Here is a 27,854-nt window from a genome sequence, read left to right on the forward strand (position 1 = left end):
GAGTGTGTGCGTGTCTGTGCCTGTGCCTGTGTGTGTGTGTCTGTTTGAGTGTGTCTGTGTGGGTGAGTGTGTTTGTCTGGGTGAGTGTGTGTATGCGTGTGTGTCTGTCTATCTGTCTGTGTGTGTGTGTGTGTGCGTGTGCGTTCACGCTCTGTGCGTTTCCCAGAATCGGCTTGTGCGGCGGTTTCCAGCCGCACAAGCGGTGGGATCCAGCCCTGCCTGTCCTTGGGAACTGACGATTGGATGGTTCTCTAATTCCGCCTGAATCGTGCGTTGTTGGTTGGTGGTTGTGGGCTGACGCGCTGCTCCGGGCGGGTGTGTGTGTGTGTGTTCGTGTCGCCGCTGTCACCAGCACATGCGAGGGGCTGCAGCGGAGAAGCAAGTCAGCCGCTCTGTCTGTGTGTGTGTGTGAGAGAGAGAGAGGCAGAGAGACAGAGAGAGCGTCTACTCACTCCCTCTATAAAAGGGAAGAAACCCTCTCCGTCGTCCTCCGTCCGCCTGGTGTTTTTCTCCAGACCAGAACAGCGAGTAAACACCGACCTTCCGCTGGCACAGAAGTTAACAGCCGGACATTTTATCAGCAACTTCGATTCACCTTGCACCGTCGGCTGCGAATCCCAGAGAGAGGGAGAGAGAACGAGAGCTTTCGTGCTATTTCCAGACAGCGGCCGATTGAAATACCACAAGGCCGGTGTGTGTGTGTGTGTGTGTGTGTGTGTGTGGAGGCGCCGTGCGAGGGTGGAGAGGACTCTCTCTCTCTGCCGCTGGAAACTCATCGTTTGCAATCAAATTCTAGGCTCGTCTTTCAAGATCATCGCAACACATCTGATAAGCGATCGTGTTTGAAGGTGGGGGGAGAGACCAAAAAACCCTCTCTCCACTCCACACACACGCAAGCTCATCCACTCTCGCTACTCTGCCGAGCGGGGAGAAGGTAAGGCTTGCTTGCGGAAGCCAAAGGAGGGAGGGAGGGGAGGGGAGGAGGAGGAGAAGCGAGACGTTTAGATTCTCTGCGGCTCGGTCTCGTATTCCCCGCCGCTTTGCCCATTTCCACCCTTCCTCGTACCATTGCTTTTTTTAAAAAATGTACAGTAGTTGGCCCGCGGCATCTCCCCCTCTCTCTCGGCAGCGCTGCCGAGACCTACATTTGCTGTTAAGTTTCAAGCTTTTTTCCCCTCCCCACACAAAAAAAATGTTTTATCCACCCCCCCCCCCAACTCTCTCTCTCTCTCTCTCTCTCTCCTCCCTATTACCCACTTTGGAGGAAAAGTTGGTGTCGCCCTGTCCATGGGATCCTGTGGGGGGTTTTGTGTTTCTGGGAGAGCAGAATATTTCCCAACCCATTTGGTTTATTTTGAAGATTTAATCACCCCGAGTTCGGAGAGGAGGGGGGGAGAGATCCCTGAGATAATCCGTCTCCAGGATCGTCTGACTTCCCTTCCAATCTCCCTGTCCCTCTCTGTCTCTGTCTCTCTCTCTGTACAGTCGCCGCGGCCCCGCATCAAGACCGGCGTCGGCCTGTTTTATGTGTTTTGCACAAAAATACGGCGAGGGAAGCCTCCAACGCTCGGTACATCAGGCACATGTGCAGGGCAGCTAACAGCTCCCCCTCTCTCCTCCCTCCCCTCTCCCTCTCCCCTCCCCTCTCTATGTCTTCATGTAGAGGGAGAGAGGCGCGTTCATCTACCGTGCAGCAGTGCCGATTGCTGGATTACCGATCGCGGACAGAGTAGACCGACCCTAAACACAAGCCTCGCGTAACAGGTTAACATGCCACTTAATCGGGGTTAGGGAGAGAGGAGGGAGGGGAGGGGAGGGGGGAGAGAGGGGGGGATATTTGTCACGCCACTGCCGCCCTGGGCCTGATTTCAGATCGCTTTTGCCACCTCCAAGCGGCCGACAGTTAGGGAAATTAATAATACTGTGAGCTCGCATGAAATATCCCGTGTTTTCTAACCTACGGGCTCCTTTTCTCCCAACCCCCCTTCCCCATCTCTCCCTCTCTCTCCACTTCAATGCAGATTCGAAGGGTTTTGCGATAAATAAATAAAAAGAAAAAGCAAGCATACGAAGGTATCATGGTGAACAACGGGAACTCGCAGACGCCCTCAGCCGGCGTGAACCGCGCGGGTTTGGCCTGGAAGACGTGCGCTGGCTGCGGGGGTAAGATCGCCGACCGCTTTCTCCTCTACACAATGGACACCTACTGGCACAGTCGCTGCCTCAAGTGCTCCTGTTGTCACGCTCAACTCGGGGAAATCGGCACTTCTTGTTACACCAAGAGCGGGATGATCCTGTGCCGGAACGATTACATCAGGTAATACTCACAACTCGCTCTCCTCTCCCCACCCCCATCCCACGATTAATTAACTCACAACTTTATACCGAGACGAATCAAACAAGGGCTTCACGGTGGCGCAGCGGTAGAGTTGCTGCCTCACCGCGCCAGAGACCCGGGTTCGACCCTGACTCCCGGCGCTTATCTGTATTGGAGTTTGTACCTTCTCCCCGCGATGGGGGACCTGCGAGGGTTTTCTCCGGGAGCTCCCGGTTTCCTCCCACACTCCAAAGACGTGCGGTTTTGTAGGTTCCCAGCGTGTGTAGGGTAATGTTAGTGTGTGGGGATCGGAGGGCCTGCTTGTTTTTTTTTCCGCGCTGTATCTCTAAAGCTAGACTTAAAAAACTCCTGGGGACAGTTCGCCTGTCGCGGGCGGGGGGGGGGGGGGGGGGGGAGGGATTAAAACACAAACAGAAATGACCTTGTTGAATTATTGGCCGATCTACCCTAACTCTCCCCCAACTCTCAGTAGGGTGTTTTTTTATATTTGAAAGTTCCACGCAAAGGGCTCTCTCCCCCCCCCCCCCCCCCCCCCCCCCCCTTAAACCCCCCTGTAATCTGGAGTGAGACCGCTAGGAAAACTGGCAGAGTTGCCGCCTCACAGCGCCAGAGACCCGGCTGCTGTCTGTGTGGAGTTTGCAGGTTTCTCCCTGTGGCCGCCCGGGGTTTGCTCCGGGTGCTCCGGTTTCCTTGCACAATTTGTAGGTTCGTTGACCTCTCTGTCAGTTATCGATGAGAAAGGTGGGATAAAATAGAACTAGTGTGAAGAAAAGTTGATCGGTGTGGTGTGGTGGTGTTGGTGGGCTGAAAGACTTGTTTCCGTGCTGTATCTCTTAAAAAAAAACCCCAACCTATCGGCTTTTTGGCTTCGTAGCAACGAAAAATTAATTCCACCGAGGTCTATGTGGAATGTTATTAAAATAAGTCGATCAATCTTGCGTTTCCCCGCCCCCAATCGCTGGAATAGTAATTGATTCGAAACAGACAGAAAAGATAAACACTCGCGCTACCGGGGCTGAACGCGTCTCGTTTCAATCCCGCTGTCGTTTTTCAATCTTATAAATGATCCTGACTAGTTTCCTAGCTTTTCAATAGAATAGGGTCACTGATTTTGGACAGGCTCAAAAAATGCTGGAGTAACTCAGCGGGGCAGGCAGCATTTCTGGAGAGAAGGAATGGGTGTTTAAGAAGGAACTGCAGGTGCCGGAAAATCGAAGGTAGACAAAAGTGCTGGAGAAAGTCAGCGGGTGCAGCAGCATCTATGGAGCGAAGGAAATAGGCAACGTTTCGGGCTGAAACCCTTCTTCAGTCCCGAAACGTCACCCGTTCCTTCTCTCCGGAGATGTTGCCTGTCCCCGCTGAGTCACTCCGGTATCTTGTGCTTTATCTTCGGTGTAAACCAGCATCTGCAGTTCTTTCCTACATACACACGACTAATCTTGATATGGTGGTGTTGCGAATGCGAGATGCGTTAATATGATAGAGCACATTTTTGTTGCCCTGGTGTTCTAGAAGGCATATCTGAGGGAGGTTGAGAATTGTGTAATGTTTTCCAAAAAGAATCATAAGTATCGGTGTGAGGAGGTGGGATCAATTCCAGACAATGCTGACTCACGGATTCATTGCTCGGGGGAACTGCGGGGAGGGGGGAGAGAACTGTAAAGTGAACTATAAGATAACTAGAAGGCAGAGAGTGTTTTGGATTGAAAGTTCAGAGATCGTCCAACCAACCCCACGCGATTCTCGCTTTATTCATCATATGTCAAAACTTTCAGATATGTTTTTAATCCCTTGAGGTGTTTTGTTTAACGTGGTGAAGGGGGGGGGGGTGGGGGGGGGCGAGAAAGACGGAGCGGTTACTATCCAAATGAGCATGTTTTGAAGTGAAGTTTTGAAGTGACCCGCTTTACAAGCGTGCAGGAGCCCTGGAGAGTTCGCGTTAAAGTTTGCCGCTGTAGGTATCAGTGGCAGTAAGCATGTCAAACACATCATCGAGAGGCCCGAATGAGAGCGCCAGGGAAAACAGGAGAGGAGGGGAGGGGGGCAAGTAGGAGAGATGCTCGATTTCGCCACGATAAGGAAACCAATTATAATTGCACACTTTTCCCAGTGGCGGTATCAGGCTTCGGGGGGCTGGCGGGGGGGGGGGGGGGGGGGGGGGGGAGTGGGGCTTTCCCGGGTGAATTAAACTCAGCCTGGGTCCGCTCGTTTTATTTTGGGTGTTCCCTAGCGAGGGGGGGGGGGGGGGGGGTAGGTTTGGGGGGTGTATTCTTAATAAGCGGCGGGTCCGTGGGAGAGGCGCGGCACCAGTTCGACCCGAGGGCTTCAGATCTTTCATGGCCAGCGGACTGTATGTAAGTCGGCACCATTTCAAAACGGTTAATTAGCGATAGACCCCCTCTACTCGCACGCAAAAACCCACCACATTTTTATTAATTTTAAATACGTAATGAGATGCGAAGAGAGTCGGGGTTTGTGGTCTGGACGGCGGACGAGACCGACTTGTTCAAAAATGAATAGTGCCGTCGTTTAAGAGCCAACGAACAGGGATAAAAAAAAACAATTTAATTAGGAAAATTGGCTTTTGAGAGTAGGATTATTACCAACTTGTCTGGCGCTCGCCCTCTCTGTTTTTACTTCTCAGGCACGAAATTAAATGAAAGCCTTCTCTCTGCCTCCCCCCTCCCCCCCACCCCTGCTCTCTCTCCCCCCCCCCCCCCCCCCCCCCCCTCTCTCCCCCCTGCTCTCTCTCTCCCCCCTCTCTCTCGGGTCACTCTCTCTCTCTCTCTCTCTCTCTCTCTCTCTCTCTCCCTCTCTCCCTCTCTCACTCTCTCTCTCTCTGTCACTTAGTGACACTTCCCTAGTCTACCCACTCCCACGACAGCGGGAGACTCCGAGCGAGTTGCGAGAGGGGTTGGCACAAAAGACCCCAAGTAGTTTCGAATTAATTAAACCGCGTGTAATTTGCGGGGACGTTTATCTTCATTTGTCACAACAATTAATTCAAAGTCTCCAATTCACTCGGGGAGAAAAAGGTTCTGCATTAAACACGCGCATTTGGCAAACAGACTGCTCTCCCCGCTCTAACCCCCCCCCCCCCCCTCTCTCTCTGTACCCCTCTCTCTGTACCCCCCCCACCACTCTCTTCCACCCTCTCTGTACACCCCCCTCTCTCTCGACCCTCACTCTGTACCCCCCTCTCTCTCTGTACCACCCTCTCTCTCTACCCCCCACACCCCCCCTCTCTACCACCCCTATTTCTCTACGACCCCTCTCTCTATATATCTCTACTCCCCCCCCCTCTCTCGACATATCTCATTCTCTACTATATATATTATATATATATATCTTCGCTACCTTTTCTGTCCCGGCATGCTGTCTCAAATGGCCGAATGGCCTACTGCTGCACCTATAGTCTATCCCCCTCCCCTCCCCTCCCCTCTCCTCTCCACCGACGCCGCACCTCTCGCAAAGGAAGCGCCGGTTTACACTCAATTCCTCCCTCTGCTATTTCAACGCTTGAAGAGTTCCATCTCATTTGGGTCCCTGGCTTGATGTAGTGATTGATCGGGTTGCCGGCTTGTTGAAATATTAACGACCTCTCGGACCAGGAGCCCGGGAGAGAAAATTGAAACCAATTTTCGATCGTCACAGTCTAAGGGGAAGATTAAACCCCCACCCCCCTTCCCCCTGTATTAATTAGCCGGCACTAAGGATAGTGTGTTCCCCCCTCGCTCGGAGCTGTGGGCAGAAGCGACTCAGTCGCAAGATAGAAACCGAAAACAGACACAAAATGCTGGAGTAACTCAGTGGGACAAGGCAGCATCTCTGGAGAGAAGGAATGGATGAGGGCCCTTCTTCAGACTTGAGATGCTGCCTGTCCCGCCGAGTTACTCCAGCATTTTGTGTCTTACCTTCGGCTTAAGCCAGCATCTGCAGTTCCTTCCGACACTGGCCATGGAAACTTAATTGCGCCCCGCAGGTTCTTGAAGTTCCATCAGAGTCCATTACATGAATTTTATGAATATTCCCCCTTTTTTTTGGGCGTTAATTCCATTCGAGTCTGGCAGCGCCCCAACAAGTGAGAGGTTTTCGGATGATAGAAACATAGAAAATAGGCGCAGGAGTAGGCCATTCGACCCTTCGAGCCTGCACCGCCATTCAATATGATCATGGCTGATCATCCAACTCAGTATCCTGTACCTGCCTTCTCTCCATACCGCCTCACAACCTCTCTCTCTCTCTCCCTTTCTCTCACAACCTCTCTCTCTAGGTCTCTCTCTCTCCCTTTCTCTCACAACCTCTCTCTCTAGGTCTCTCTCTCTCTATCCCTCCCTCTATCTCTCTCTCCTCATACCAGATGTTACACATTTGACCCTGAACTGTCTCTCCACGGCGACCTGCGAACTTTAGTTGAGAGAAACAGCGCGGAAACACAGAGTCCCTGCCGACCAGCGATGCCCGCTACACACACGGTCCGACACACACACACACACACACACACACACACACACACACCATGGGACAATTTTACATGTATACCTAGCCGATTAACCCACAAACCTGTTTTAAGAAGGAACTGCAGATGCTGGAAAATCGAAGGTACACAAAAATGCTGGAGAAACTCAGCGGGTGCAGCAGCATCTATGGAGCGATAGGAGCGAAGGAATATAGGTCAACGTTTTCGCGGGACTTAAACGTTGATATCTTTATTCAAGTCCCTTTCGCTCCATAGATGCTGCTGCACCCGCTGAGTTTCTCCAGCATTTTGTGAACGTTACTGTTTTTTGCACGTTCTTTGGAGTTTCTCCAGCATTTTGTGGGTCTTTGGTGTGGGTTGGGGTGGGGGGGGGTGGGGGGGGGGGGGGCAGGGGGGCAAAGATCTCGGAGAAAACACACGCAGGACCCGGGGAGAAGGTACAAACTCCGTACAGACAGCACCGGGAGTCAGGATCGAACCGCTGTAAGGCAGCAACTCCACTCTAATCACTCCCCCGCCATCGCCGCCCCCCTTCACTTTCCCTCTCTCGTTTGCATCCACCAAGAATGAACCACGTTTGTCCTAACTACCTCAAAACAAGCCGTTCTCCCAAACCCAGCACGGGAGTTTTTAGTCCAAACATCGACCCCTGATGTTTGCGATTCGATCTACTCCGCCATTTACATTTTAAATACGTGGTTGTTTGGAACCGGTTGCCGAGACATCCAATGTTCCCAAAATCCGTGTGAATGCCTTAAATGCGATTTGTCTTGTAAACCTCAATTAGTGTTCTTTGCTGGGAAGGGGAAACACGGCCTGGGTTTGATGAAGGTTGGATGATTCGGCCACTGGGTCCGCTCTTTCAACGCCCCCGATAGCAACGAGACTCCTGTCGGCTCGCTGCACCCCGGGGCTGAACACGGAGGAGAGAGACAAGAGAGAGGGGGGCGGCAGCGGCAGCGGCAGCGGTAGAGTTGCTGCCTTACAGCCCCAGAGACCCGGGTTCAATCCTGACTGAAGTCTGAAGAAGGGTTTCGGCCCGAAACGACTCCCTATTTCCTTCGCTCCATAGATGCTGCCTCACCCGCTGAGTTTCTCCAGCATTTTTGCCTGCCTTCAATCCCGACTGTCCTTGCCTGCACGGAGTTTGTACCTTCTCTCCGTGACCCGCGTGGCTTTTTCCCCGGGAGCTCCGGTTTCCTCCTTACAACCGAACCAGGTTTGTAGGTTCATCGGCGCCGGTTGAAAAAAAAAAAACAATGCAAATTGTCCCTCGTGTGTGTGTGTGTGGATAGTGTTAGTGTGCGGGGCGATCGCTGGTCGGTGGGCCGAAGGGCCTCTTTCCGTACTGTATCTCAATTTAAAAACGAACCTAGGCTTGGGATTCAGCTGCGCTACTGAATGGACGCTAACGACCCGAGGAGGTGACATTTCATTTGCAAACTGCGTGTGTGGCCACAGACCGCGATTTATCCCCGTGGTCTTGCCAAACTAGATAAGCCAACGGGTCGGGCAGCATCTTTGGAGAAAGGGAGTAGGTGGCGATTCGGGTCGGGACCCTTCATCAGACTTCATCACCCTTTTGCTTCAAGTTGTTGCAGCGTTCCTGGCTCCAGTGCCTCCTTCGCGAAGCCCATTACAATTCCGCGGCCAACGTGTCGATGGGCCGTGTATGTAAACTAATTAGTTTTGAGATGGAGTTTTGATTGAACCCTGGCAATCGATGCTGGTGTAAAATTTGTTTCTCGGCCTCTTTATTAAAAGCTATCTTAAGCGGGCAGGTTTACTGCGGCGTGTCACCTCGTCGATACTTTTAATAACAACTTAAGAGGCTGTTTGCAATAAGGTGGCGACAGCACAGTGGTGTGTTTGACATGGCCAGCGCTGGCCATTATTGAGCCGTGAAGGGCGCACTTTCACAGGTGCATCTGGCATGGGGAGGGGATGGGTGGGGGGGGGGGGGGAATTTGAGGGAGGGGGGGGGTGGGGGGGGGAGGGGGGGGGGGGGGGGGGTGTCAGAAGGTACATGTTGTTGGGGAGACGATATTTTCTTCTTGTGACCTCTGCCAGTTTCCCCTCCCTCATGCCTCTAAGATCATGAGCGGAATAGATAGGGTAAATGCACAGGGTCTTTTAGCCCGGGTAAGGCAGTTCTTAAGTCCTAGGAACAGAAGTAGGCCTTTCAGCCCATCGAGGCTACCCCCATCATTCAATCACTGCTGACCTATCTTTCCCTCTCAATCCCATTCTCCTGCCTTCCATTCCCATAGCCCCCAAGTCAAGAACCAGAGGAGATAGGTTTAAGGTGGGGGGGGGGGGTGGGAGAGATATAATAGCAAGCTGTTTGTGTAGGAAGGAACTGCAGATGCTGGTTTACACTGAAGATAGGCGCAAAATGCTGGAGTAACTCAGCGGGACAGGCAGCATCTCTGGAGAGAAAGGATGGGTGATGTTTCGGGTCGAGGCCCTACCTCAGACTGAAGGGCAACGTATTTCCACAAAGGGAGGTGGGTATATGGAATGAGCTGCTAGAGGAGGTAATTGAGGCAGGTAAAAAAAATATGTGGACAGGAACATGAAAGGTTAGGTTTAGAGGGATATGGGCCAAACGTTGGCAGATAGGACTGGTGTAGATGGGTCATGTTGGGCCGAAGGGCCTGTTATCACGCTGGGTGATTGCATGCTATGGTTAGGTATCATGACAAGCTATCCCACCTAATCTATGGCACAAGCCAAGTGTAGGATGGGAAGCCCGTTCCAGTCTGGTTAGGTTCAGGCTTATGCCCCTGTCCCACTTAGGAAACCTGAACGGAAACCTCTGGAGACTTTGCACCCCACCCAAGGTTTCCGTGCGGTTCCCGGAGGTTTTTGTCAGTCTCCCTACCCGCTTCCACTCCCTGCAACCTCCGGGAACCGCACGGAAACCTTGGGTGGGGCGCAAAGTCTCCAGAGGTTTCCGTTCAGGTTTCCTAAGTGGGACAGGGGCATGAGGAAGGAACAGCAGCTGCTGGTTTAAACCAAAGATAGACACAAAAAGCTGGAGTAACTCAGTGGGACAGGCAGCATCTCTGGAGAGAGGGAATGGGTGATGTTTCAGGTCGAGACCCTTTTTCCTTCTCTCAGAGATGCTCCCTGTCCCGCTGAGTTGCTCCAGCTTTTTGTGTCAATCTTAGGTGTTCAGGTTTAGTTTAGTTAGAGATACAGTGCGGAAACAGGCCCTTCGGCCCACCGAGTACGTGCCGACCAGCGATCCCCACACATTAAAACTATCCTACACCCACTAGGGACAATTTACACATGCACCAAGCCAATTAACCTGCACACCTGTACGTCTTTGTGGAGTGTGGGAGGAAACAGAGGGATCTCAGAGAAAACTCACGCAGGTCACGGGGAGTACGTACAAACTCAGTACAGACAGCACCAGTGGTCGGGATTGAACCTGGGTCTCTGGCGCTGCAAGCGCGGTAAGGCAGCAACTCTACCGCTGTGTCACCCTGTTGTTGGTGATGGTGGTCTCCACTGTGTTGGAGAAGTGCCGCTTCACTCGTTGGTCTACGGGGCGGGATTGCTCGGATATGGCTGAACCTGCGTATGATTGAACAGGGAGGCAGAGGACTGGAGTGGAGGGATTGTTGACGTCTGCATTTGTTTTTATGGTGCTCAGTTGGACTGATGACTTTATTCGGGTCCAACCTGACCTCTTTATCTGAATTCACTCCCATAGAGGTGGTTGGGTTAAATCTGGTCTGGAGTGCTCCCCTCCCCCCCCTCCCCCGACAGTGTTAGCAGTAGCATTTACACCTTTACCAACTAGTGCGGCTCCTATCTCAGGCACCCCTGTATACGACTTTGTCTGAGGAAACTCTTTCCTTAACTATTTTATGTTCTCATCACAAAACACAAAGTGCTCGGAGATCTCAATGGGCCAGGCAGCATCTGTGAAGGGAATGGACAGGTGATGTTTTGGGCAGCGACCCTTCTTCAGATTTTGAGGATCGGACCTGGCCAGAAAAATCACCCGTCAGTCCCTTCACAGATGCCGCCTGGCCCGCTGAGTTCCTCCGGCACTTTGTGTTTTGCTCAAGATTCCCGCATCTGCTACCTCTTGTATCTCTTTTATGTTTCTCACTAAGTTAGTTCAGAGTTTTGATAGCGTTGCGTTAATGGTTAAACCTTGATTGTAGGTGCCTAGATTTTGGGAATGGGACAATCAGGTTTCCTTTGATGGGGAGGGGGGGAAGATTGGGGGTCGGTGGATGAGAGGGATGGCTAAAGCCCTGGATAGAGTGGATGTGGAGAGGATGTTTCCACTAGTGGGAGAGTCTTAGGACCTGAGGCCACAGCCTCAGAATAAAAGGACGTGGAGGCCAAAGTCAATGGATCGTTTCAAGGTGGAGATTTGACAGCTTCTTGATTAGTACGGGTGTCAGAGGTGATGGTGAGAAGGCAGGAGAATGGGTTTGACTGGGAAAGATAGATCAGCCATGATTGAATGATCAAAGTAGACTTGAGGGGCCAAATGGCCTAATTCTGCTCCTATCACTTATGAAAGGGGAGGGTGCGGGCGATGTGTGGTTGACATAGCAACGCCCCTAATTTATTCGAAAAATGCTCAGTAGTGCCATTTGCATACGTGATAATTAATGCGAAACATTGGAACCCATCGCATCTCGCAGCGATGCACCTTCCCCCGTTCTCAGTGGACCCTCGCTTGTGGTCATGAAAGTTTTCCGACAGCCCCCTGTACAAAGCGTGACTCTTGCAACTCCTTTGCCTTGCAGATTGTTTGGGAATAGCGGAGCGTGCAGTGCGTGCGGCCAATCGATCCCAGCCAGCGAGTTGGTCATGAGAGCACAAGGCAACGTCTATCATCTCAAGGTACCAACGTTTCATTTATGGTTTCAGCATTGCTGCGTGTACCAGACACAGTGGAATACACACTCGTGCACACAGATCGTCAAGACTATCCCCCCCGGACACGAGCACAATTGCCCTGGTCAGTGTGTTACTCACAGAACTGCCCACTGAGTCCATATGAAGGAGGCGCCATTGTACAGTCCGAGCTGCAGTCGGCCACAAAGGCCCATTGCAGCAGTCGCCTCCATTCCGGTCGTCCCTCTTTAAACCTGGCCCTCTTCAGCCTTGGCTCCTCCCTTGGGATGGCATTTGCCCGCTTTAAGGAATTTTATAGCTTTAGAGGTGTATAAGGTCATGAGAGAAAGAGAGATGCACAGAGTCTCTTGCCCAGAGTAGGGGAATCGAGGACCAGAGGACGTTGGTGAAGGGGAAAAGATTTAATAGGAATCTGGGGTGACTTTTTCACACAAAGGGTGGTGGGTGTATGGAACAAGCTGCCAGAGGAGGTCTATTTAAGAAAGAACTGCAGATGCTGAAAAAATTGGAGGTAGGCAAATAAAATGCTGGAAAAACTCAGCGGATGAGGCAGGAAGGAAGGAATTGGCGACGTTTCGGATCAAGACCATTCTTCTGATATATTGGGGGGGTGGGGGGGGGGGGGGGGGGGGGGTGCAGAGACAATATGACTCGTGGGGGAACTGGGAAGGGGAGGGAAAGGAAGGAGATAGCAACAGCTATCTAAAATTAGAGAAGTCAATGTTCATACCGTTGGGGTGTAAACTACCCAAGCAACATGAAATGTTGTTCCTCCAATTTGCACTGGGCCTCACTCTGGCCATGGAGGAGGCCCAGGACAGAGGAGGTAGTTGAGAAACATTTAGACAGGTACATGGATAGGGCAGGATTGAAGTGATATGAGCCAAATGTGGGCAGATGGAACTAACTAGTGTAGCTGGGACATGTTGTCTGGTGTGGGAAAGCTGGGCTGAAGGGCCTGTTTCCACGCTGTATAAATCTGACTATTGAGAACACCATACGAAGGATGTGTTATAGAGATAAAACACAAAGTGCTGGAGTAACTCAGCGGGCCAAGCAGCATCTCTGGAGAACATGGACAGGTGACATTTCAGGGACCCGAACAAGCTGCCAGAGGAGGTAGTTGAGGCAGGGACTATCCCAACATTTTAGAAACAGGTAGAGAGGTACATGGATAGGACAGGTTTGGAGGGATACGGATCAAATGCTGGCAGGGGGGACTAGTGTAGCTGGGACTTGTTGGTTGGTGTGGGCAAGTTGGTCCTAAGGGCCTGTTTCCACACTGTATCACTGTGACTCTTGATTAGAAAGGCAAAGCTCTCCCCTCTTATCAATGCATGGTGCTACTGTTGCATCCTTTACCTCCTTAGTGTGATTTTTCCAGTCGTTAGAGAAGGACACAAAACCAAACTAACCAATGCTCTGATTAATGCCGGAGAGAGGCTATTGGGGCCAGCTCATTTATTTGATTGTAAAACACAAAAAGAGTTGGAGTAACTCAGTGGGTCAAGCAGCATCTGTGGAGGGAATGGACTGATGATGCTTCGGGTTGGGACCCTTCATCTGTATCTTGTTTTATCGGAGTTGTTCATATCGGGCTCTGGTGAGACCACATCTGGAGTATTGTGTACAGTTTTGGTCTCCTAATTTGTGGAAGGACATCCTCGTGATTGAGGCACTGCAGCGTAGGTTCACGAGATTGATCCCTGGGATGGCGGGACTGTCATACGAGGAAAGATTGAAAAGACTAGGCTTGTATTCACTGGAGTTTAAAAGGACGAGGGGGGATCTTATAGAAACATATAAAATTATAAAAGGACTGGACAAGCTAGATGCAGGAAAAATGTTCCCAATGTTGGGCGAGTCCAGAACCAGGGGCCACAGTCTTAGAATAAAGGGGAGGTCATTAAAGACTGAGGTGAGAAAAAACCTTTTCACCCAGAGAGTTGTGAATTTATGGAATTCCCTGCCACAGAGGGCAGTGGAGGCCAAGTCGCTGGATGTATTTAAGAGAGAGTTAGATAGAGCTCTAGGGGCTAGTGGAGCCGAGGGATATGGGGAGAAGGCAGGCACGGGTTATTGATAGGGGACGATGAGCCATGATCACAATGAATGGCGGTGCTGGCTCGAGGGGCCGAATGGCCTCCTCCTGCACCTAGTTTCTATGTTTCTATATTGCAAGGGTTCATACTTAATGCTACCTCATCCCACATTACTGGAGGTATTAGTATTGCTTTTTTTCTTCTATTGTACTTGCCTTTATATTAAATCATGCTCCGTTTGGTATTTTAGCTAGACTAACTATTAGATTCCAGCTACACTCGCTGGTTAAAGAGCCATCTAAATTGATAGTTCTAAGGTGAGAAGGGCAAGATTTAAAACAGAAGTTTTTTACACAGAGGGTGGTGAGCATTTGGAATGTGTTGCCTGGGTGAGGAAGATATGGTTGTGGCATTTAAGAGGCTTTTGCATCAGCACGTGGATATGGGAATGGATGGATATGGATTATGCACAGGCAGATAAGCACTGGTTGTGGCATCATGATCGACACACACATTGTCTTTAGCCAGAGAGTGGTGAATCTGTGAAATTCATTGCCACAGATGGCTGTGGAGGCCAAGTCAATGGACATTTATTTTTTAAGGCAGAGGTAAATAGATTCATTGCAAGCAGAGAAGGTTATTGGCTGCAACCTTCCCCCCCATTGATGAACTGTACACAGCAAGGGCCAGGAAGCGAGCGGGCAAGATCATCTCTGACCCCTCTCACACTGGCCACAAACTCTTTGAGTCACTTCCCTCTGGAAGGCGACTCCGGACTGTCAAAGCTGCCAGAGCCAGACATAAAAACAGTTTTTATCCACGAGCAGGTACACAAAAAATGCTGGAGAAACTCAGCGGGTGCAGCAGCATCTATGGAGCGAAGGAAATGGGTAACGTTTCGGGCCGAAACCCTTCTTCAGTTTTTATCCACGAGTAGTTGCTCTGCCCGACAGCCAAAAATCTGTAGCCTCCCTTTGATCTCGTATTTTGTTGGTTCACATGCTTGGATCAATGGTGTTTTATCATGAATGTTTCATTATTATTAATGTTTAATGATTTCTGAGTCATTCATAACTGTCACTGTATGTCATGTTGTTACTTGTGGGCGGAGCACCAAGGCACATTCCTTGTATGTGAATGCTTGGCCAATAAACCTACTTAGTTACTTACTTCATGATTGCTTACGGGTGTCGGGGGTTATGGGGAGAAGGCAGGAGAATGGGGTTGAGAGGGAAAGATAGATCAGCCATGATTGAATGGCGGAGTAGAATTGGTACCTCAAGTCAAGTCAAGTGAGTTTATTGTCATGTGTCCCCGATAGGACAATGAAATTCTTGCTTTGCTTCAGCACACAGAACATAGTAGGCATTTACTACAAAACAGATCAGTGTGTCCATATACCATAATATAAATATATACACACATGAATAAATAAACTGATAAAGTGCAAATAACAGATAATGGGTTATTAATAATCAAGAGTTTTGTCCGAGCCAGGTTTAATAGCCTGATGGCTGTGGGGAAGTAGCTATTCCTGAACCTGGTTGTTGCAGTCCTTTAGGCTCCTATATCTTCTACCTGAAGGTAGCAGGCAGATGAGTGTGTGGCCAGGATGGTGTGGGTCTTTGATGATACTGCCAGCCTTTTTATGGCAGCGACTGCGATGAATCCCCTCGATGGAAGGAAGGTCAGAGCTGATGATGGACTGGGCAGTGTTTACTACTTTTTGCAGTCTTTTCCTCTCCAGGGCGCTCAAGTTGCCGAACCAAGCCACGATGCAACCGGTCAGCATGCTCTCTACTGTGCACCTGTAGAAGTTCGAGAGAGTCCTCCTTGACAAACCGACTCTCCGTAATCTTCTCAGGAAATAGAGGCGCTGATGAGCTTTCTTGATAAGTGCATTAGTGCCAAATGGACTAATTCTGCTCCTATCACTTACGGACCTATTGTGGGCCAAAAAGGGCCCGTCCTTGTGATGTTTTGCTGTATGTTCTGTGTGTGTTATGAGCCCATGTGTCTGATGTTTTTGCCCTGTAGTTTTGGGCTCCCTAATGACTGGTGTAACTTTCCCCTCCCTCTTTCTCTCTCTCTCTCCCTCTCTCTCTCCAGTGCTTTACCTGTGCCACCTGCCGAAATCGTCTCGTCCCCGGAGACAGGTTTCATTATATCAACGGCAGTTTGTTTTGTGAACATGACAGACCAACATCTCTTATCAATGGACATTTGAATCCGCTGCAGAGCAATCCTCTACTATCTGATCAGAAGGTGAGCAAGGCTTCTTTTGGGACTCTGCCCCCCTTTTTCCCCATTCTCCACACGAAGGAAAATTGTCGGTCACAGCCGTTCGAAATTTGTTTGTAGCTATTGTGAATGCAACTAGGGCGTACAGCACAGCGTGTTAAATAGAGTTTCAGTTTTTGGTTTTAGACTTATAGTGCAGTTATAGTATGACCATTTGGACTTCATTTGGACTTGCGCAGTTGCAGCATGGGACCCATACACAAATAAAAACATTTCTCCCATCGAACGTGTCCAAAGACAGGCAGCTCGATTTGTTACTAACACCTATGAGAGAGAAGCGAATGTCACCAAACTTCTGAATTCTCTGGGGTGGAACCCTCTCCAAGACAGACGTGAAGCTCACCGTTTGACCTGTTTTTTACAAAATGCTAAATGGTCAGCTCGATATAGACTACAAGACCTACACCAAACCCAAACCAATTAGGAGCAGACGAGGGCATTCGATCCAATTTGTGATCCCAGCTACAAAGACAGATGTGTACAGCAATTCGTTCTTCCCCCGCACAATTAAAGCATGGAATAATCTCCACCCAACTATAGTTACCCAACCAGATGCAACTAAATTTAAAGTAGCACTTTCTTCCCAATAACCCTTTCTGGCTTAATCCCTCCCTTCACCACCTCCAGTTTAAATTCCATTTGGAATATTTTGGAGGACCAAGAAACCAAGAAACCAGTGAGCACTCTCCTACACACTGGGGACAATGTACAATTTTTAACCAAGCCTATTAGCCGACAAACCTGTATGTCTTTGGAGTGTGGGAGGAAACCTGAGCTCCCGGAGAAAACCCACGCAGGTCACGGGGAGAACGGCACACACTCCATACAGACAGGATCGACAGACGTGGTCAGGATGGAACCCGGGACTCTGGCGTGTGAGGCAGCAACTCTGCCGCTGTGCCACTGGGGAAACAGAGACATCACATTTCAACGGTGGTAGCAAATGAGGCAGAAGATAAAATGGTGGTGAATGGAGTTCAGACTGTCGCTGCAAGGTTTGTGGAAATGGCACAGGGTGAAGTGCCGGATTAACTCAGCGGGTCTGGCATGCAGCCTCTCTGGAGAGAAAGAACGGACTGCAATTCGGGTCGGTGCCCTTCCTTCACTCATCTGAAGAACGGTCCCGACCCGAAACGTCGCCCATCCTTCCTCTCCTCAGACGCTGCCTGTCCTGCTGAGTTACTCCAGCACTTTTTGTGTCTTATCTTCGGGGTAAACCAGCATCTGCAGTTCCTTCCCACACAGAGAGACGTGTGTTCTGTTGATAGACTCGACTTGGCTCAATGGTTCGAACATTCTTTATTTTCGCCTGTACGGAGGTACAATGACATTTATTTAACGTATGATTAATGCTGTATTCTAGAATTTGCTTATACTGCTGTGTGCCAGTCTTTTTAATGCTGTAGTTTGGAGTTTTTGGTGAAAAGACTGGCTTTAGGCTGGCACTGAACATGCTATTTTCTTCCAAAACAATATATAAAAGTTGTTTTTGGCTTTCCCAAGTCACTTTTGGCCCGATGGTCGGCTGATTTGACATGTTCAAGCCTGTCTCAGTTTATATATACTGTATATGTGTGCTTTTAAGCATTTAAAACTTGGTAGTTCCATGCTTGTTATTTTTCCAAATAGCTCAGGTTATCTTTCAAAATGGGGATGATCAGCCATGAACACATTGAATGACGATGCTGGCTCGAAGGGCCGAATGGCCTACTCCTGCACCTATTGTCCATTGTCTATTGTTTATTGTCTAAAATCTCCACTGAGGAGCAGACAAAATGTGTAGAAAGGAACTGCAGACGCTGGTTTAAACTGAGATAGACACAAAATGCTGGAGTAACTCAGCGGGACAGGCAGCATCTCTGGAGTGAAGGAATGGGTGAGGTTTCGGGTCGAGACATTTCATCACACTGGTGGAAAGTATTAACGCTCTGAAAGTAGTCAAGAGTTGAGCAAACGGTGGTGTGGGATCTCAGGACGTTAAGTAGCAAGTGGTTCCTACCAGTGGATTCAGTCGCTCCTATGTTAACTCCCAACACAAGCTTTTTCACACAGAGGGTGGTAGGCGTATGGATCAAGCTGCTGTAGGAAGCGGGTACTATCATAACATTTAAAAGGCATTTGCACAACTACATGGATAATCTTTTTTAGTTTTGTTTTGGAGATACAGCACAGAGACAGGCCCTTCAGCCCACCAACTGCGCTGGCTAGCAGTCATCATACACTTAACACTATCCTACAAACTGGGGACAATTTACAATTTTCACCAAAGCCAATTAACCTACAAACCTGCACGTCTTTGGAGTGTGGGAGGAAAACGGAGCATCCGGAGAAAAATCCACGGGGAGAACGTACAAACTCCGTACAGACAGCACCCATAGTCAGGATCGAAGCTGGTTCTCTGGCACCGTAAGCCATCGACTCTGCTGCTGCGCCACCATGCTGCCCCCCAGGATAGGAAAGGTTTAGAGGGATGTGGGCCAAACGCAGGCAGATGGGACATCTTGGTCGGTATGGGCAAGTGAGGCCAAAGGGCCTGTTTCCGTGCTGTGTTGCTCTGTGACGAGACACTTGCCGCTGGAGCTGCACCTTACAGACTCAACGTCACGCAAAGTGCTGCCTCATCTCGTTCCTTAACGATTTGCATTGCTTTTGCGATCTGCCTATTATCACCTCACACAGACTGAAAAAAAAAATATGACCTTTCCTTATCAGATATTACAGCCATTCCACATTTTCTCTCTTTCATTAATGGAGGGGGGAGTTTCTCTGCATGGGATGATTTTTTAAAAAAAAATCAAAATCTTTTTTATTTCGTTTTCAGGACATAACAAAGTGCAAAGTTGTCCATTTGTAACAGAGAGAGTGTACGAAAAGAATAAATAAAAAACAACATATGCCAACATATAACAAGACAACACCAATGAAAGAAAAATGAGATACTAAAAATAATCCCTCCCCAGTCACTGCCAGTGAGCATATGCAAATATCAGCCTGTCGCAACAATAATCCACGATAAATGAATGGGTAGACTGTTATGGTGTTAAACTGTGCTTGATGATCATGGGATGATTTTAGGGAACTGTAAGGCTTCTTTAATAAACTGTCGTACAGCAGCCATTTGTTCGGGTCAGGCTATCTTGTAATCCAGTGCCCCTTGTATCAGGCTGCCAAATAGCCAACGCCTGGCAGTCCATGATTAACCCCTAAGTTAGTCATCTGCTCTCTTTACTTCAACTTTAGACCTTAGAGATACAGCGCGGACACAGGCCATCCGGCTCACCGAGTCCATGCTGACCAGCGACCACCCCGCACACAACCATTACCCTACACATTGCGGGCAGCTTAGAATTTTACTGACGCCAATTAACCTACAAGCCTTGCACGTCTGTGGAGTGCGGGAGGAAACCGGAGGGAAACCAGAGCTCCTGGAGAAAACCCAGGCAGGTCACGGGGAGAATGTACAAACTCCGTACAGACAGCACCTGTAGTCAGGATCGAACCCGGGTTCTCTGGCGCTGCAAGCGCTGTAAGGCACCAACTCTACCGCCGTGCCGTGCCGCCCCAAATTTGGGAGAGGTGTACCGCGCTCTCTTGGAAGATCTGTGCCACTCCTGATTTAAGTTGTATTGGTATTCAGAGGGATGTACTGGTGTATCCTTTTAAACTTTTCCTATCCATGTACCTGTCCAAATGCCCCATAACCTGAAACCCCGCAGTACATCAAGACCGTAAAAACTAGCTCGGGCATGATGGTGGTGACCCAGTAGGTTGTCTGGCCCAATCCCACTGACCTCCATCAGCCTGGTCTGCTCTGGTGCAATGTTGACCAAGGTGTAGGGTCCACTTGGTCATTCCAGGGAGGTGGTTAAGGACGGAGAGAGTGATCAGGAGTACCAGTGGAGTGGGGGCAAATAGAACCACAGGATCTCGTCCCACACCTTATGGCAGCCCGGTGGCGCAGCGGTAGAGTTGCTGCCTTGGAACGCTCGCTGCGCCGGAGACCCGGGTTCGATCCCGACCACGGGTGATGTCCGTACGGAGTTTGTACGTTCCCCCCGTGACCTGCGAGGGTTTTCTCCGAGATCTTTGGTTTCCGCCCACACTCCAATGTTAATGTAAGGTGTGTTAAGTTAATTGGCTTGGTGTATGTGTACAATTGTCCCTAGTGTGTGTAGGATAGTGTTAATGTGCGGGGATCGCTGGCGGGCGCGGACTCGGTGGGCCGAAGGGCCTGTTTCCGCGCTGTATCTCATAACCAAACTAAACCTCCACCTACTTACCTCCCAAATTCTCTTTCCAAACGAGAGTCTCGACGTGTGACGTTAGGCCTTGGCGGCAGCTCACGAGCGCAGCGTTGACGGTGGATGTGTGTACTTCCGTCAAACCCGAATTCCTCCACATGGGGTCAAGTTCATTGGATTGAACCTGACGTGATACAGGAAGACATTAGATCGAGCTTTCGCCATTGTAGTTGTGTAGGTTTTGGATTTAATATTGTTGAAAGATACAGCGTGGAATATTGCAGGGATTAGTTTAGTTTAGAGATACAGAATGGAAACGGGCCCTTTGGCCCTCCAAGTCCACGCCGACCATTCACCCGTTCACACTAGTTCTATGTTATCCCACTTTTATCGTCCACTCCCTACACGCAAGGAGCAATTTACAGTGGGCCAATTAACCTACAAACCTGCAAGTCTTTGGGAAGAAACTTGAGCACCTGTAGGAAACCCACGTGGTCACAGGGAGAGCGTGCAAACTCCACACGGCCGACACCCAAGGTCAGGATCGAAGTTGTGTCTCAGGCACTGTGAGGCAACAGCTTTACCAGCCGCACCACCGTGCCGCCCATGGTATGGTGTGGTTATTGCAGTTTCTTCATCCACAATGTTCCCCTCGTTACTAGGCGGGGTGTGGAAGAGTTCTAGTACCCAGCTGAGGATCAAAAGCAAGCGATAGGCTTTCTTCCCCAAGTTGATGAGTTTCATCGGAGGTGGTTAACTATTTCACCCTCGCGGAAGTCATCATTGGCTCATTGTGCACACTCCACACTAGTGGGAATCGGAGGGAGAAGGAGAGTCGGCGCGGAGTTGTTTCATCAGGGGCAGTCATAAATTCGTTAGTGATAGGAGCAGAATTAGGCCATTCAGCCCATCAATACTCCGCCATTCAATCATGGCTGATCTATCGTTCCTTCTGAACCCCATTCTCCCCCCCCCCCCCCCTCTCCATAACCCCTGACACCCGTACTAGTCAAGAATTAAAAACATCCATTGACTTGGCCTCCACAACCGTGTGTGGCAGAGTAGATAAGATTGGGTTGTTGGAGACTGGTCAGCGATCCCGTATGTACTCTTGTTCTCTGATTTCAAACACAGCGCTGATATCTACAACAGATGAGATTTTGGGAACAGAGTGAATCCAGGGATGTGTGGAATTAGTCCAGGAAAGCAGTGTGCAGGAAGGAACAGCAGATGCTGGTTTAAACCGAAGATATGGCACAAAAAGCTGGAGTAACTCAGCGGGACAGGCAGCATCTCTGGAGAGGAGGAATGGGTGACGTTTGGGGTCGAGACCCTTCTTCAGACTTCAGGGACAGTGGTGCCGTGGTACAAGAGTAGCCGTGATCTTACTGGGGGGTGGCAGGACAGCCACGAGGGGCCGAATGGCCTGCCAACTCCTGCTTTCTTTCATAACCGTACACAGGAGTAATAAATGCAGCCACACACGCAGCCAGCAATCGCGGCCGGTACATTTCATCACATGGCTGGGGAGGTTAATTGTGTGGCGTTTTAACAAGTGTGAAACAGATGAGGCTTTTCTTTAAAACACAGAGAATACCGTCACCATTTCCGCGGCGAAAGCAGACTTGAATTTTAACGCCCTTGTCCCCCGCCTCAACGGCCTAAATTTTAGCCTTTTGTGCAATGTGGAGTTTTATGGGGAAAAAAAGCCAACAGATACAGGTTTCAATGTTTAAAACACATTCACCGACCTCATAACGTGCACACTTATTTTTGCAAAACGAACAGGACTGTGTTTGTTCCAATGGGGGCAAGTATTGCCAAGGACTGTGCTACAAGTTTGCGTTTTTTTAAATTAAAAAAAATAAGCAAAACATTTCCGTTCAAACGGCATAATTGGTGTTGTCGCCGTCGATAGTGGACGACATTTGATGTTCATTTATTAAATAGGCGCTAGGCTGCTCCCTAATGTCTTTGTTCAAGACAGACAAATTACCTTTCTCACATTGTGGTCAAACTCTGGGGAATTAAAGCTGAATGCCTCAGCTAGTTTAATTAGCCTGAGAGTGGGGGGTTGCAAATTACTAATGCACCTCGGGCTTTTAGTGGTTTGATGAAAGCAGAGAAATGCACTAAACTGTTAAAAGTTTTTAACCAGTGAGAACTCACGGTAGGACTTTATTTTGTTTAATTAATTGGGCGTTCAGTTAACTCTTTGGTGGGTCCTGGTTAGGTAGAATTCTGTTTATTGCGGTATCTACGAGTGCTGTGTATACAGGCGTGCTCTGCTGCTATAAGTAAGAATATCATGGTTCCGTTTCCGGTCCTTACGACAATTAAATGCTCTTGACATGATTTGGATAACAAATATACGATATTGTTTTGTAAGGGTTAAAGGGGACAGTGTTTTTGTTAATTGTGACGGAATTTCGCTCCTGCTTTTTACGGGGAGAAGGATTTTGCAGCATGCCGCAATTTCCTTGCCATATTAGACTTTAGTTGAGTTTCAACATACAGTGCGGGAACAATCCCTTCGTCCCAATGAATTGCGCGCCGACCATCGATCCTATTAGTCATGTGTAGGAAGGAACTGCAGAGGCTGGTTTAAATCGAAGATGGACACAAAGCTGGAGTAACTCAGCGGGGACAGGTAGCATAGACATAGACATAGAAAATAGGTGCAGGAGTGGGCCATTCGGCCCATCGAGCCTGCGCCGCCATTCGATATGATCATGGCTGATCATCCAACTCGGTATCCCATCCCTGCCTTCTCTCCATACCTCCCTGATCCCTTTAGCCACAAGGGCCACATCTAACTCCCTCTTAAATATAGCCAATGAACTGGCCTCAACTACCTTATGTGGTAGAGATTTCCACAGATTCACCACTCTCTGTGTAAAAAATAATTTTCTCATCTTGGTCCTAAAAGACTTCCCTCTTATCCTTAAACTGTGACCCCTTGTTCTGGACTTCCCCCAACATCGGGAATAATCTTCCTGCATCTAGCCTGTCCAACCCCTTAAGAATTTTGTAAGTTTCTATAAGAGAGAAGGAATGGGTGAAGTTTCGGGTCGAGACCATTCTTCTACACATTAGGGACAGCTCACCATTTTTGCTGAAGCCAATTAACCCGCAAGCCCGCGTGTCTTTGTGGAGTGTGGGAGGAAACCGGAGCGCGCGGAGAGAACCCACGTGGGTCACGGGGAGAAGGTACAAACACCCTACAGACAGCGCCCGCGGTCAGGATCGAACCCGGATCTCTGGCGATGGGAGGCAGCAGCTCTACCGCTGCGCCACCGTGCCACCTCTTTTTGTGGGTCATCTTTGCACGCTAAGTGTTTGAAGCCTGTGATAGTGCAGCACTTCAAATGCAGTCTGCCGAGTCCCCTTCTGCTTGCCTGCAAAATCAAATCAAGATCTCCATTTTGTGGTTATCATTGGGTTGGTACCTTGATCTGACATTGGGTAGTGGGGGAACAAAAAAATCAAAAGCTTTCCATTTTATTTGGATCACATCAGCTGATTTTCAAAACAGAATGATTTTTAAGTAATGCGGAATTTAAATCCACTTAGTCAGAAGCTGACAGCTGCCCTGAATAAATGTTACGGGGCTGAATGCTGAGTTCTGGCCGCAACTCCTGAAATCTATTTGAATGTATTGGATTAATGTAATGGAGATGTTGACTTCGATAGGCAGCTCATCTCTGTAGTGCTGCGCTTTGTTGGAGTCAAATCGGTCATCTTGGTTGCCCCTGGCTGGAGCAGGGGAGCTGTGACGAATGTAAAGGCAAAAAAATTAAACACACACAGAAACTGCCAGAGGCACTTGTAGGTGGACAGGGAAGAGGAAACAAGTGTCTCTGCTGCAACCTTTAGTACTGGGTCAGTCACCATGTTTGGTTTAGTAGAGTTCAGGCATACGTGGCTGAGATGATTTCAAGAGAGAGTTAGATTGCGCTCTTGGGGCCAAAGGAATCAAGGGATACCGGGGAAAAAGCAGGAACGGGGTTACTGAATTTTGGATGATCAGCCATGATCATATTGAATGACGGTGCTGGCTCGAAGGGCCGAATGGCCTGCTCCTGCACCCATTTTCTATGTTTCTACGAGGCAAGCCCTTCGGCCCACCGACCAGCAATCTCCACACACTTGGGCAGCACGGTGGCGCAGCGGTAGAGTTGCTGCCTTACAGCGCCAGGGATCCGGGTTCGATCCCGACCACGGGTGCTTTCTTTACGGAGTTTGTACGTTCTCCCCGTGACCTGCGTGGGTTTTCTCCAAGATCTCCGGTTTCCTCCCACACTCCAAAGACGTACAGGTTTGTAGGTTCATTGGCTTGGTTATAAATGTGTGTTGATGTGCGGGGATCGTTGGTCGGCACGGACTCGGCGGGCCGAAGGGCCTGTTTCCGCGCTGTATCTCTAATGATCATAACGTGGTAGGAGTAGAATTATTCGGTCCCATCGAGCCTACTCCGCCATTCAATCGTGGCTGATATATCTCTCCTTCCGAAACCCATTCTCCTGCCTTCTCTTGTGTGTCTTGTTGCTTTTCCTTTAGCATGGCTGTATGGTAATTCGAGTTCCACGGCACCTTAATCAGTACAGTACAGGGATAGGCAGAGTTGACGTGGAAAAGCTTTTCCCACTGAGAGTAGGGAAGATTCAAACAAGGGGACATGACTTGAGAATTAAGGGACTGAAGTTTAGGGGTAACTTCTTTACTCAGAGAGTGGTGGCTGTGTGGAATGAGCTTCCAGTGAAGGTGGTGGAGGCAGGTTCGTTTTTATCATTTAAAAATAAATTGGATAGTTATATGGACGGGAAGGGAATGGAGGGTTATGGTCTGAGCGCAGGTATATGGGACTAGGGGAGATTATGTGTTCGGCACGGACTAGAAGGGTCGAGATGGCCTGTTTCCGTGCTGTAAATTATTATATGGTTATATGGTTAAGGTGACAACAGACTGGCCTTGGTGCCGTCTCCCCATAACCCCTTGACACCCGTACTAATCAAGAACCCAAACTTGAAAAAACTATAACAAGTTTGTGTTTTTCTTTCTTTTTTTCCCCGTCTCCAGGTTTGCTGAGATGGCTGGAAGCAGAAAGCAGAAAGCGTGCCTTCATCTATTCAATCTGGCTCATGGCAAGTGGACCCCACTGCGTTCCAGTAGTCAGTCATGTTTTTTGGCTGGTTTCAAACGGCAGGTACACGACAACATCGCACTCTTGTATCCCCCCTCGGTAGTTCGATCTCACCCAACTCTTCTCGCATTCAAAATGACTTGAGGACACCAGACTAAGGAATCTGAACTCCTGGGGGGGTAGGGGGGGGGGGGGGGGGGGTTAATAACTGTTCAGAAGGTGTGGGGTTGGGGAGGGGGGGGGGGTGGGTGGAAGGTAAAACAAAAAAAAAATCAATCAAATGGCCATTGAAGGACATTTGGGGAAAACGATAAATAAAACTCATTATTGGAGGTTTTTTGAAACATGCTATGTACCTACATTAATAATTAGCAGGGCACCAAGCCTTGGGTTCCCCCCCTCCCTCTCTTGTATTCTATTTTTCTTTAAAACATCCTTGCAAAAAAAAAAAAATGTTGTTGGCTCTTTGTATTTCTAAGTGTTGTAAAGAGGACGTGTTTATTTGCTATCATTAATAAAGAGGCAGCAATGGGAGAGACATTAAAAAAAAAAATCCAGCGATTTTTGTGGTAGTTCACTATCATACACTTGTAGTGATTCTCTGTACAAGGACATGTATGCATGCATGTATGTGATTTGTCAAATGTTGCTTCCCCCCCCCCCCCGTCCCCCCCCCCCCCCTCCCCCCCCCCCCCCCCCCCCTCCCCCCCCCCCCTCCCTCCCCCCCCGCCTCTCCCCTTCCCCTCCCCAATCAGGGAACATCCTAGCTTTCCCACCTCTTATGTAGGACTTTAAGAATGGAAATTTTATTTGTAATATTTTCAAACAAAAATAAACATTTGCTCTAGTATGGTGTATTTAAATAATAAAAAGCTTGAAATGGGGAAATACGTTTTTTTGCGTTTTCTTAACAGATTTAGATAAGCACAATAAACTGGCGTGAAGCTGTTTCGTAGAAATGAGTTTAGTTTAGTTTAGAGATACAGCGAGGAAACAGGCCCTTCGGCCCATTGAGTCGACACTGACCAGCGATCCCCGACTTTCACGGCCTCTGCCGAGTTTGCCCTTGACTCGTACTCGCAGCATGGTCGTCACGAGGTGATAGGTAGGTCGTAGGTGGGCCGTGATGCTAGTCGTAGGTACTCGTGGCATCAAGTAGGTTGCGACGTTTTTCTAGCCTGATGAAAAATGTCCACGAGTAAAAAAGGTCGTGAATTAGGTCGTGAAAGTGGGACAGGCCCTTAAAACTATCCTACACACACACACACACTCGGGATAATTTACATATAAACCAAGCCAATTCACCTACAAACCTGTACGTCTTTGGAGTGTGGGAGGAAACGGAAGATTTCGGAGAAAACCCACGCAGGTCACGGTGAGAATGTGCAAAAACTCCGTACAGACAGCGCACCACCCGTAGTCGGGATGGAACCCGGGTCTCCGGCGCTGCATTCGCTGTAAGGCCGCAACTCTACCGCTGCGCCACCGTGCTGTCCAGTTCACTTTGGTGTCAATTTTCAAAGTGTCCCATCTCGTGGGTGCAGGAGAACTAAAGTGCGTAAAACAGAGAATATAGACAAGTGCAACACAGGAACAGACCCTTCGGCCCATCATGTCTGTGCTGGACGAGATGCCAAGGCCAACTCTCATCTGCCTGCACATGCATCCCTCCATTCCTTGCACATCCGTGTGCCCGTCCAAAAATCTCTTAAATGGTGAAGGAAGAAAGATTTGGTAGGAACTTGAAGGGTAAATTTTTCAAAGAAGTACAAACTTGTTGATGGGTAGTGGCTTGGTATAAAATATTAAATTAACCGGAGTGTGTGTGTTAGGATAGTGTTAGTGTGCGGGGATCGCTGGTCGGTGCGGACTCAGTGGGCCGAAGGGCCTGTTTCCGCGCTGCATCTCTAAACTAAACAAACACAAAAAGACTGGTGGGTATATGGAATGACGTGCAAGAGGATGTAGTTGAGGCAGGGACCATCGCAATGTTTAAGACTCATGTAGATGGGTACATGGATAGAACAGGTTTAGAGGGATATGGGCCAAACGCGGGGAGGTGGGTCTGGGGTAGATGGGGCATGTTGGTCGGTGTAGGCAAGTTGGGCCGAAGCAAAGATTCTACAGCGAGCAAGATAGATCACGCGACGAAAAAGAGGTAGTACGGTCATGGGCAGATTCATGGGTAATTTCCGGCCCCATTTCCGTAACCGGCTTCCGTATCCGCACCAAAGATCCCAAAGATACTAGTGCGGAGACGGAAGCCGGTTACGGAAACATCCTTGTAAACATAAAAGTTATTTGGTAAAAATCTTCGCCTCATTTTCAGAATTATAATTTATTAACACAAACTGTTCCCCCGTAATGTTGATTACACTGCGGGTCGGGTTGGGTCGGGTCGGGTTACTGAAATGGA

General features: G+C 49.2%; 1 protein-coding gene across 3 annotated transcripts; it reads left to right on the top strand.

Annotated features, from left to right (window-relative positions):
• The first annotated feature begins 187 nt into the window (after positions 1-187).
• Positions 188-26,122, top strand: LOC129700727 (LIM domain transcription factor LMO4.2). 3 transcript variants are annotated; one of them, XM_055641347.1, is made up of 5 exons: positions 188-934; positions 2,022-2,317; positions 11,600-11,696; positions 15,863-16,018; positions 18,876-22,875. In XM_055641347.1, the coding sequence occupies exons 2-5, from the start codon at positions 2,079-2,081 to the stop codon at positions 18,906-18,908; spliced, it is 525 nt and encodes a 174-aa protein (XP_055497322.1). In that variant the 5' UTR covers positions 188-934; positions 2,022-2,078; the 3' UTR covers positions 18,909-22,875. The 3 variants fall into 3 exon arrangements, with proteins under 3 accessions (XP_055497322.1, XP_055497324.1, XP_055497323.1); XM_055641349.1 differs by lacking the exon at positions 18,876-22,875 and adding an exon at positions 25,375-26,122 and having other exon boundaries at positions 198-934; XM_055641348.1 differs by lacking the exon at positions 188-934 and adding an exon at positions 1,626-1,764.
• The last annotated feature ends 1,732 nt before the right edge of the window (positions 26,123-27,854 follow it).

Source organism: Leucoraja erinacea, chromosome 10, assembly GCF_028641065.1.
Source record: "Leucoraja erinacea ecotype New England chromosome 10, Leri_hhj_1, whole genome shotgun sequence".
NCBI lineage: Eukaryota > Metazoa > Chordata > Chondrichthyes > Rajiformes > Rajidae > Leucoraja > Leucoraja erinaceus.